Genomic DNA, 12,241 nt, shown 5'->3' on the forward strand with positions numbered 1-12,241 from the left:
AGTATTCAATTCAGGACTTACTGCTGGCTCTGAGCTCATGGGATATGTGATGTGAGGGATTGATTTAGGTAGGCTGCCTTCAAGGCAAGCACCTTCCCCTCTTCTATCTGGCCCCTAAACGGTTTTTTGGGGGGAATGGAGGCAGATACACCCAGCAGCGCTCAGAAATCCCTCCTGGCTTGAACCATGTGGGCTGCTGGGGGATCAAACCTGTGTCTATCCTGGGTCAGCCATGTGCAAGGCAAAAGCTCTACCGCTGTGCTGCCACTCCAGCCCCCTAACCTGAGAAATTCTAAATACTTTAATCATGTGCTCTTTCACTTTAGTTCACTGCCTTGTATTTCTTTTTTAAGCTTAAAATGAACATTTTTGTTTTTGTCTTCTGAGAAGGAATCTTTTGGGAATTTCACTCTATTCCTCAGACATTTCTGATGTCTTCTGCATTTCTCTGTTTGTGTCTTGGGCTTATCACAATTCTCATAACATGACCATTGCTGTGTTTAAGGTCCCATAAACCGGGAGATGCGTCACCTCATCAGTAGCCTCCAGAATCACAATCACCAGCTGAAAGGGGAGGTCCTAAGGTATAAGAGGAAACTGAGAGAAGCCCAGTCGGACCTGAATAAGGTGACCAGGAGTAGAGACCTCTGTGTTATTTGCTATTAGGTCTGTCAGGCTAATTTTGAGTGCAGTAGGCTGTGTGTTCAATTGTCATGCTAAGTGTCTATAATTGTTTTTCCACAGACACGTCTTCGCAGTGGCAGTGCCCTCTTGCAGTCTCAATCTAGTACTGAGGACCCTAAAGATGAACCTGCAGAGCTAAAACCAGATTCTGAAGATTTATCTGCTCAGTCTTCTGCATCAAAGACATCTCAGGAGGAAGTCAATGAAATGAAGTCCAAACGGGATGAGGAAGAGCGAGAGCGAGAAAGGAGGGAGAAAGAGAGAGAGCGAGAACGAGAGCGAGAGAAGGAAAAGGAAAGAGAACGAGAGAAGCAGAAATTAAAAGAGTCAGAAAAAGAAAGAGATTCTGCAAAGGATAAAGAGAAAGGGAAACATGATGATATACGGAAAAAGGAAGCAGAAATTATCAAACAATTAAAGATTGAACTCAAGTAAGAGCAATGCTTAGAGTAACTGTCTGATTCAGAGGCATAGTTTAGGATAGCTGCAATAAGCTGCTGTTTGATGGTATGTTGTAATCATAGTTATAATTATTTGAGCATTGATTACAGGCAATTGTGTGATCTATGCGATATTTTTATTTACTTTAGAGCCCAAGTGACCTTTTTGGTTATTGTTGTATGGTTCAGTGGTCAGATCTCAAAAGACCTTAGTAGTCTTTATTATTTAACAATACATATTAAAGGAATGGATGTCATGATTAACACTCAAAATTTATTGGAAATTGTTACTATAATTTATTGGATTTGACTTTTTTATTGATATTAAAATGTTTGAATGTCTGGCATATGTAAGTTTTTGATAATTTATTGGGGCCAGAGAGTATAGGGGAAAGGTGCTTGCTTTACATATGGATGACCTGGATTCGATCCATAGCATTCATTACAATGCCCCCACTTTATCAGGAATGACTCCTGAGTGTAGAGCCAAGAGTTAACCCCTGAGCATCAGCAGATTTGGCTCAAAAAGGAAACTTTTTTTTTTTTTTTTTGGTAATTTACTCATTAGTATACTACTCAGCTGTCAAGTCTGGAATTAATGTGTAAACTTGCAGTTTTCTTTCCTTTTCTTTTTTCTTAACCTTAAAAATTGGTTTTCTTTAACCCCCTCCCCTATGTGATATAGACTCATCTGGGTGACTTCTTTAAAAATGTATCTTGGATCCTATCACTGACTTTCTGAATCTCAATTTCAAGTGTAGGCCCCCCTAAATTAGTATATGATGTTAAATGATTGATCTGAAGGTAGAAATGATTCCTTTACCTAACTGATTTTTCTGTACTTTTTCTGAGTATATTGATAATCTGCAAAAGTTTTTGTCATTTTTGTTTTGATTTGATTTGGTTTATTTTGGTTTTGAGACAATACCTGCAAATTCCCGGGATTTCTCCTGGCTCTGCACTCAAAAATCACTCCTGGTGGGTTTTAGGAGCCCATGGATGTTAGGGGTCAAACCCAGTTAGCCTTACTATCTCTCTGGCCCAACAGAAGTTTTGTCTTTTAATGTGGGATATAAAGAGAACAATAGAGTTGTTCAAAAATATTTTTTGGGCCCGGAGAGATAGCACAGCGGTGTTTGCCTTGCAAGCAGCCGATCCAGGACCTAAGGTGGTTGGTTTGAATCCCGGTGTCTCATATGGTCCCCCGTGCCTGCCAGGAGTAACCCCTGAGCACCGCCGGGTGTGGCCCAAAAACCAAAAACCAAAAAAAAATTTTTTTTCTCACTTCAGAATTGCTCTTATGTCTTTTGGTATGGTAAAGTTTTTTCACTTTCTCATTTCTCCCCTCTCCTGTTCCCACCATAGGAAGGCACAGGAAAGCCAAAAGGAGATGAAACTATTGCTAGATATGTACCGATCAGCCCCCAAAGAACAGAGAGACAAAGTCCAACTAATGGCAGCTGAGAAGAAGTCTAAGGCAGAGGTAACAAGTCTACTAATAGCTGATTCTAGTTAAATTCCTTATTTATGGGGTTTTCTTCACACTTCTTATAGTTAATTTGTCTATAGAGTTGGTGTTAAAAACTTAGTAATGTTTCCTTTCAAACACCCTCCTAAAATAGAGATTCCCAGATACTCCACTCTATAGTAGGTATATCACAACTGAGAATAGAAGTAGCCTTCACACTTTTCATTTTGCATTTAAATTATTGGGGATAGGGGCAAATCCTGTGGGGTTACTTCTTGCTCTGCATTTAGGAGTTATTCCTAGTAGTGCTTGGGCTATTATGTGGGAACCCAGGAATTGAACCAGGTCAGCTGTGTGCAAGGCAAGTTCTTCCCTGCTGTACTGTCTCTTTGCCCCCTTACATATTTCTTTTGTTAGCTTTTTTGTTTTGTTTTTGGGCAATACCTGGCAATGCTCAAGGGTTCAGCCCTGCACCTAGATATTCCTGGTGTTGCGGAGGTACAGGGAGATACAGGGGTTGCTGGAGATTAAATCGGCTACATTGAGTTGGCTTCATGTGAGGCAAACCCCCCACCTGCTATGATATTGCTCCAGCCCCCTTAAAGCATTTTTTTTTTTTTTTTGTGGCTACACCCTGTGACACTCAGGGGTTATTTCTGGCTATGCACTCAGAAATTGCTCCTGGCTTGGGGGACGATAGGGGACACCAGGGGATTGAACCACAGTCCGTCCTAGGTTAGCATGTGCAAGGCAAACACTCTAACGCTTGCACCACCGCTCTGGCTTTTTAAAGCATTTTTTGTTTGTTTGTTTTGGGGCCACATATGGTGATGCTCAGGGGTCACTCCTGGCTATGCACTCAGGAATCGCTCCTGGCTTGGGGGACCATATGGGACACCGGGGTTTCAAACTGCTGTTTGTCCTAGGCTAGCTTGGGAAGGCAGACACCTTACCTCTAGTGCCACCGCGCCGGCCCCAACCCTTAAAGCATTTTTTTTTTTATTTTTGGATCACACCTGCCAGTGTTCAGGGGTTAAGAAATAGCTGCTGGCAGGCTCGGGGGACAATATGGGATCCCAGGTTTTGTACCACTGACCTTCTGCATGCAAGGCAAACGCTTTACCTCCATGTTATCTCTCCAGCCCCCCTTAAAGCATTTTTAATAGTGATTATGGTAAAACAGTTTTTTGGAGGATGTCTTATTCTCCTTAAAGGTGAAATCTAGAGAAAAGGATAAAAACTAGTAGTCAGATGAAAGGGTTGATGTGCAGTCCTCTAAAATGGAAGCATGTAATATTGTAGTAGAATAATGTTATGGTTGAGCTCGTTGATGTCCTTTTGTAATCTTGTGACTTTATTATAGGCTCTTAATATTCTATAATGTTTTTTGAAATTTCATTATAGCTTTTTTCTTACGTTTTTTGTGACTCCTTTCCACTTATAGTTGGAAGATCTAAGACAAAGACTCAAGGATCTGGAGGATAAGGAGAAAAAAGAGAACAAGAAAATGGCTGATGAGGATGCCTTGAGGAAGATCCGTGCAGTAGATGAGCAGATAGAGTACCTGCAGAAGAAACTGGCCATGGCCAAGCAGGTAGAACACCTATGTAATTAACTTTTAAGTGCTCTTATTGCCAAAGCTCTTATTTCTAATGCCAAGTCTTAAGAGGTATGTAAGAATTCGGGTAGAGGATGGTAAGGACAGGAGCAGTTGGCTATATTGACCTAGGATTTTGTCTAGCCTCTGACACTGTCAGACAACATCCCGCTCTGTTCAGGGTCAGGGCAACAAGCTTCACAGATTGATCATGGAGAGGAAGAAAGAATCAAGGAAAATAAAGTAAGGGAAGGTGAAAGAGAGTCAAGAAGGAAAAAGGGAAGTAGAAACATTGCTTGACAGGTAGATTTGCTCTTACATTTCAGTCTTTTTGTTAGTATCTTTTTCTACTATAGGTTTATTTATTCATTTTATTTGGGGTGGGGGTTACGTGGAGGGAAGGGGCAAATTCAGTGGTGCTCAAGCTTACTCCTGGCTCTGAGCCTCAGGGATCACTCCTGGTAGGCTTGGAGACCATATAGGGTTACAGAGATTAAACCTGGGTTAGCCTCAGGCTAAGCAAAAGCTCTACCTACTTTACTCTATTTATTCTTTTAAAATTTTTTTAAACTTTTTTTTATTATTTATAAATTTCCATAAATCCATTTAAAAAGTTGTTGATAGTTGAGTTTTGATCATAGTGTTTCAGCACCGAATCTTTCATCGGTGTTCTTTTCTCATCATCCATTTCCCCACTTACCCTTCCTTCTCTCCTTCTCTCCGGCTGTCTGTCTGTCTGTCTGTCTGTCTGTCTGTCTGTCTGTCTGTCTGTCTATCTCTCTCTTTATCTCTTTCTTTCTCCCCTCTCTCCCCTATTCCCTCTCTCCTTTTAGGCATCATGGTTTGCAATACTGTTATTGAAGGGGTATCATGCATATCACTTTACTTGCTTTTAATTCCCAATTCTTGTCTGGCTCCTATTTGTTTTTATATTGATTTTTCATTATCACTGTTTCTGAGAAGAGAAGATTTACTTTTTTTGGGGGGGTTGGGTTTTTGGGTCACATCCAGCAGCGCTCAAGCGTTACTCCTGATTCTACACTCAGAAATCGCTCCTGGCAGGTTTGGGGGACCATATGGGATGCCGGAATTCGAACCACTGTTTTTCTGCATGCAAGGCAAAAACCCTACCTCCATGCTATCTCTCCGGCCCCAGGAGAAGATTTACTTTTTAATAACTTTGTTCAAACATTGGAATATTTTCTTCTCTGTTGTTATGGAATCAAGGGATATAATAAATTTTTTCAAAATGAGGAAATTGTATATGCAGTATAGTTAAAATATATGGACCATGTTCTGCAATTATAAACCACTAAGTTAATGTGTTTTATGTTTTTTTCTGGGTCATAGAACTGGAGATCAAACCTCTTCTCTCTCATAAAGAACATATATATATAAAAGGAAAGGTAAAACTAAGAAAACTGAAAAAGAGCAGTGATAAGGAATGGTGTAGTTTCTTTCTTTGTTCGATACTAAAATTAAAGTTTTGAAAAGTTAAGCTAGCATTAAACTAGAAACAGACTATTGAGACTATAGAAGTCAACAAATAGAACAAAGTAAATATAAATGAGTATTTAACATTTACTTAAGATATTTTAATCAGTGGAGAAATGGAAGTAACATACATTGGGAAAAAGTTGGCTATATATTTAAGCACTATTTTATGCCAATTTTATATGGTTCTACATGTAATTTTAAAGAGCAACCGGAAGAAAAGATAAATTTTGTAAATTTGGAATTGAATGGAGTTATTTATTAATAAAATCTAAAAAAATGTGAAAGATGAAATTGTGGTGATTTGTAATTACAAAAACACAAAAACCCCTGTGTGGCAACAAAATCAAAAGATAAATGGCAAACAAAAAACAAAAATCTAGGTTTTAGCACAAAAGAATTTATCTTAACATGTTAAAAATAAAATATGGGGAAGAAAGTTTAACAAATCAATAGATAAAAGAAATGGAAAGTTTACAGAAAATAATCCAAACAATTTTTATACATAGGAAAACATCAAATGTGTGTGTGTTTTAGCAAATCAAGACAAATGTAAGTTAAAAATATTTCTTAAGTACTGTTTCTCACCAATCACATTATAAAACCTCACATGTGCAGTTTATTGCTAAAAATCTATAGTTTAAACCCAGCTTTATGATTGTGGGAAAGTATGAAAAGATGTGAGCTTTTATGATAAAATTCTGTTAGGCAGTTGTTATGTGATCACTTTGAGAGATTATGATATTTAATTTTAAGTATGATCAACAATATAAGGCCAACAGTGAGAGAGAGAGTGACTTTAGATAATTAGGACTGCTTTTATATTCCTAGGGCTAGAACAAATGACAAACTACAATTTCTTCAAAAGTTTCTCTCTCTTTTCTGATTTTAGGAGGAGGAAGCTCTTCTCTCCGAGATGGATGTTACAGGTCAGGCCTTTGAAGACATGCAAGAACAAAATATCCGTTTAATGCAGCAGTTGAGGGAAAAGGATGATGCAAATTTCAAGCTTATGTCAGAACGCATCAAATCCAATCAGATCCATAAGTTGCTTAAAGAAGAGAAGGAGGAGCTAGCAGACCAAGTTTTGACTTTGAAGACTCAGGTAAATAGAACAGGTGCTTTCTATGTGAATGTGATTATTATGCAACTCTTATCTTTGTGATAAAAATCATCTAAAAAATGAATGAGCATGATTAGGTTGCTGGAAATAATTACACATCCTTACAAAGGGGTACAATATAGTTGTTAAAGAAAATATAAGTTTGTTAATATGGAAAAGTATCTAAGGATGATTCATTGTTCCTTCTGTGTTAAAACTTCATGCGTCTTTATGTCTGCCATGGATGTGAACAATTTTGGAAAGCCATAATGAGAAGCCCTTAGTAGTGCTTACCTGAATGTTGGGAGGAAACTTGTGCTTTGTGGTTTTCCTTTTCATCTTTTAATGTTGATTTACTTTTGAGCATGAATTTTAAGGAAAAGATTCCTTAGTCATTTGAAAGAGATATATTCGGGACTTGTGTTTAGGGTACAATTTACATATTCTAGCATGAATTGCCATCCTGAGGATTAATATGACTGGAAGTGATAGATGCTTGTAAGAGTAATTTTTTTTCTTTGGCCCACACCTAATGGTGGTCGGGGGTTTCTCCTGCTTCTAAGCTTAGGAATCACTCTGGTGGGGCACCAGGGACCATATCAGATACCAGAGATTGAACTCAAGTTGGCTCCTTACCCATTGTACTATTACTCTAGCTTAATTTCTTTTATTCTTGATGTTTACAGAATATCTATTTAGTGCTTTCCAAGACTTAATTACTTGAATTTCTGCATTAAAGTGGAAGCTAATTTTAGCCTTGTATTTATTTTGAAGTGTTCTTGGTTAAATACTTAAGTTTGAGATTTCTACCAGATTCTCTTCTTGTGGGCATATATACTGAAATAGCCATGCCAGTTTTATTTTCCTTCTTGTTTGTGTTTATATGTGTTTCTTTTCTTGAAAGGTTGATGCTCAGTTACAGGTAGTAAGAAAGTTGGAAGAAAAAGAACATCTATTACAAAGCAATATTGGCACAGGGGAGAAGGAGCTGGGTCTTAGGACCCAAGCCCTAGAGATGAATAAACGCAAGGTATGATTGATTGAACTGTCTGTTAACCTAATGTTAGAGGACAAAATAAGTATTGCGCTGAAGAAAGGATAGTTTTACTCTCTTCCTTGTTTTGGTTCCCATTTTGTCTCACTGGACATAAAAGTAACAAGGTATAAGACCTGTATAACACTACCTCTTTACCTGCTCTTTCCCAAATATAAGGTAGTCTCTTGCATCACTTTGTTCCTTTAATTACTTTTTTTATTTTATTTTTTAATCTTTTTTCTTTATATATATGGGAGCACATATATTTTTATTTCTATTTTTATCTTTTTTGGGTGACTTGTTTCTGTTTTCTTCTCTTTCCACCCCCAAATGCAACGGCAATATAATGTAGCATCATTTCTTCCTGCAAAGGCACACTAAAAAAAGGGGAAATGTTACATATAAAAATAAGCTCTTATCTACTAGGGATAAGAATTCATACTTTTTTACAATAGAGGCGCATCTCCCACCTTGAAAATATGTCATGTGGACCCAATTTAGACCCCAGGTGATTAGACACCGACTGTCCAGCCTGGAACCCTGGATCCCAGGCATAGAAATGACAGTTCTTCACAACAGCTACAGGAACCAAATCCCATCTGGGACATCCTTAATACTGCTCAGACACCAATATGTGCCAGCTCTAATATGATATCCTGACAACGAGGAAATTGGGAACAACTTGACCTAAGAGCAGGTTATCCTACCTCACCAGCTAACGATAAGACAAAATCAGAAGACTTGTCACCCTGTGGTCTGTGCAAAAGCCAAGATCGCAATCTATAGATGACTGGCTGATAGAACCATGACCGGGCAGTATGTATCCTGGGACCAATAAAAAAGCCCTAGTCTAGGGTTTGATCTACGACCTGCACAACACCCATGATCTTTAATTCCAGAGATCTGACTGAGACAATAGCAACTTAGTGGGTCTTCTGGAAACATAACGAAAGATGCTATCCCAGGCTCCATCCTAGGATCAGTGCAAAGACCAAGACCACCAACCACAGAAGACGGATTAAAATGATACTGAGGGAACAGAACTTCTAGAACCACAAAGAAAGACTTCATCATAAGTTCCATCCTCGACCTGTGCAGAGACCGAGATCTCTAGATACAGAGGTCTGATTTTATCACCCAGGATGGAGCAGAAGTCTTCCATACACCACAAAAGCACCAAGGGAAGAGCGAATGAACTAGAAAGGAGTTAATCCTGTGACAATATACTCCAAGGGTGGAGAAACCCTGTATCTTAGGCCAAGGGAATTCGTTTTCGAATGACCCCAGTGTTTACCGTGCCTATGCAGGAGGGAAAAGAAAAAAGACAAAAAGCACAAAATAATTTTTTTTATTTATCTAGTTTTTGTCGATTTCTTTGATTTGGTGTGGATATTGAACTTGTCTCCATTTTTTTTTTCTTTCTTTTCTCTTCTTTCGTTTTGTGTTCTGTCATGTTTTTTATTTCAAGACCATGGCTATTATGTGGTGCCTATCTTTATTGCTGTAGTGCTCACTGATATTTTATTTGATACTTCCTTTTATACTGTTGTGATTTTCACCTTTTTCCCCTTCGTCTCTCAAACCGAGGACTCCGCCCATTTTCGGCGTATTTGATTTTTACCCCATTTTATTACTTTTCTCTTCAAACAAAACCAATAACTTGATCTAGTCCTGCCTCCCAATTAAAGGGGGATATAATGGAGGTACCATGACCAAACAGTTGTAAGATCACTAAGTAGTAAGCTAGGCACAGAGGGGACCACTCATCCTAGCAGCCCCTGGGGTGAGGGTGGAGGATATGGGAGGCAGGACAGGAACGGAGCTGGAGGAAGGACAATTCGGTGATGGTAATTCCCCTGATTCAATGTTAATATGTACCTAAAATATTACTGTGAACGATATGTAAGCCACTATGATTAAAATAAAAATTATATTATTAAAAAAAAAAGTAACAAGGTATCTTATACATCCATCACAGGCAATGGAAGCAGCCCAGCTTGCAGATGACCTCAAAACACAGTTGGAGTTAGCTCAGAAGAAGCTGCATGATTTTCAGGATGAGATTGTAGAAAACAGTGTCACCAAAGAAAAGGATATGTTCAACTTCAAACGAGCCCAGGTAAGATCAGTTGTTTTTTCCAATGTGTCAAGATGTTTTCTAAGCAATGTTTTTAAATATTTATTAGGTAAAGCTGTTTTCCTACCCCACAGTAAGTTTCTTGACTGTTTTCTTTACTGTCATATTCCTAGAGCCTGCCATAGTTTCCAGCAACTATTGTGCATGTAATAAATACTTAGTAAAGGACTGAATTAATGGATTTATACAAAAGCAGAAATAAAACAGTATTAGAGGATTTTAAAATTCCCCTACAATTTTCTATTTTTGAAATGCTGCCTTTTTTTATTGCTTTCTGTCTGTATCCATAAATAAGTAAATTATTTTAATCAAAGCTACTTTCAGCTTTAAAACTGCCCTAAAATAAAGTGAATGTCAAGTTTTATATGTTTTTCAGGAAAATCCTCACTTCCTCTAGTAGTTAGTACTTTCAAAGAACTGTAAACTATCTGACAATAGAAACATCTCAGATTTGGTCATACGATGGCTGCGTGTTTGGAAACAAAATGTCTTGCCACGTTTATTTCTGTATTCTTAAAAGATAACTGGACTTGAAAGGACAGAAATCCCTTTTTATCATAACAAAGTTCAAGTTAGAGCAGTGTTTTTTTCTCAGAAAATGCTTGATCTAGGAAACAGCTCTAATGGGGTATGCTTTCCTACCACAGGAGGACATCTCTAGACTGCGAAGGAAGCTAGAAACCACAAAGAAACCGGACAATGTACCAAAATGTGATGAGATTCTAATGGAGGAGATTAAGGATTATAAGGTTAAAATAACAGCCTTTCTCTCTCCCTTCTTTTCTTGAAGTGACTTGAAATATTTATATATGTATGAATAACAATATATATGATTATATATAAAATTCTATATATTATACATATATTACTAAATATATTTATTTATATATTGTAATTATACTGGAAAAGTGCTAGTTTTTTTCTACATAATGGTAAGCCACAAGTGGGTTTTCTTTTTGTTTTTACTTTTCTTGTTAAAAAGGCTGGCAGGGTTCATGAACCTTTATGTGAATCTTCGCTCACATAATCTTGATGTTTTGTTTTCTTTTTTAGGCACGCCTGACCTGTCCGTGTTGCAATATGCGTAAAAAAGATGCTGTACTTACCAAGTGTTTTCATGTTTTCTGTTTTGAATGTGTGAAGACACGCTATGATACCCGTCAACGCAAGTGTCCCAAATGCAATGCTGCTTTTGGTGCCAATGATTTCCACCGCATCTACATTGGTTGATACAAGCCAAGAGAAAGGGGGCTGGCTAGCCAGATAACTGCTTATTAACCACCAAACCTCTACCTCTCCTCTTCTTGGCTGTCACCTGGAGGGCAGTTTTTCTGTCAACTGCCTTTTCACAAATTTTAAGTCCTGGTTCTCCTCTGTAATAGTTACGAAAATTCCAGTGGCAGACTGTTGACTGTAAGCCTGGGATTTTAGGATGAATTTAAAGCAAACAACTCATTTGTTTCTCCTTCCAGCTTTGTTTAATTTCCTGCTTTTTTGGTTTTCAACATTTTGTTCTTCAGGCTCACTGTATAATAGTGGATTGTTCATTCCTCCTGAAGAAGTGAAGTTAGTATTTTTGATACAGAAAAGGGAACAAAAAGTGGAGATACATGACTACTTTAGTGGTAGGCATGATGATATTTTAGATATAAACTATCTGTATGGGTACAGACTTTCTTGATTTGAATAGTAGTAAACTTTTGTAAACCTGATTTATAAAATGATTATAATTGTGTTACTATTTCCTGGATAGTTTGAAGCCTTAATGAAATTATGTCCAGGATGAGTAAATTCACTCCCTTATTAATTAACTTGTTATAGTTTGATGGCTTCATCGTTATTTTGTTTTGAGTTTTCTCTTAAATATTAAAAATTTTAAGGCCCAAACAATTTCAAGTCATAAAATTCCTTTCACAATGAAATGAAAATTGGAGAGGATAGGGAACAGACTGAAGTGGTAAAGTTAATGTCCAGAATCTGAGAGTTTAATATAGGGAAGACTTGGTGCACTATGGATTATTCTTATTCTCTCTACGGAGATTGTTAGTTGTTATCTGTTACCAGAGATAACTTGATACTCCATAAACTTCAAATAAAGCACAAGTCAATTTCCTTTTTTTTTTTTCTGAAACTTGTCTGTCATTATTAGTAGATTTGGGGGGTGGGGGCGGTCACACCTAGCAGCTCTCAGGGGTCACTCCTGGCTCTATGCTCAGAAATCGCTCCTGGCAGGCTCGGGGGACCATATGGGATGCTGGGATTCGAACCACCGTCGTCCTGCAT

At 37.9% G+C, this 12,241-nt stretch overlaps 1 protein-coding gene across 1 annotated transcript in view; it reads left to right on the top strand.

The window, feature by feature from the left end:
* Window positions 1–12,038, top strand: part of RNF20 (ring finger protein 20) — a 28,880-nt gene extending 16,842 nt beyond the window's left edge. The window contains exons 11-19 of the mRNA XM_049770036.1: window positions 506–627; window positions 745–1,115; window positions 2,490–2,607; window positions 4,037–4,186; window positions 6,576–6,788; window positions 7,690–7,815; window positions 9,800–9,940; window positions 10,606–10,707; window positions 11,012–12,038. Coding sequence (XP_049625993.1) covers window positions 506–627; window positions 745–1,115; window positions 2,490–2,607; window positions 4,037–4,186; window positions 6,576–6,788; window positions 7,690–7,815; window positions 9,800–9,940; window positions 10,606–10,707; window positions 11,012–11,188 — 1,520 coding nt within the window. The 3' untranslated portion in view covers window positions 11,189–12,038. The remainder of the gene's footprint in view (window positions 1–505; window positions 628–744; window positions 1,116–2,489; window positions 2,608–4,036; window positions 4,187–6,575; window positions 6,789–7,689; window positions 7,816–9,799; window positions 9,941–10,605; window positions 10,708–11,011) is intronic.
* Window positions 12,039–12,241: the final 203 nt, after the last annotated feature.

This window comes from Suncus etruscus, chromosome 1 (genome assembly GCF_024139225.1).
Source record: "Suncus etruscus isolate mSunEtr1 chromosome 1, mSunEtr1.pri.cur, whole genome shotgun sequence".
NCBI lineage: Eukaryota > Metazoa > Chordata > Mammalia > Eulipotyphla > Soricidae > Suncus > Suncus etruscus.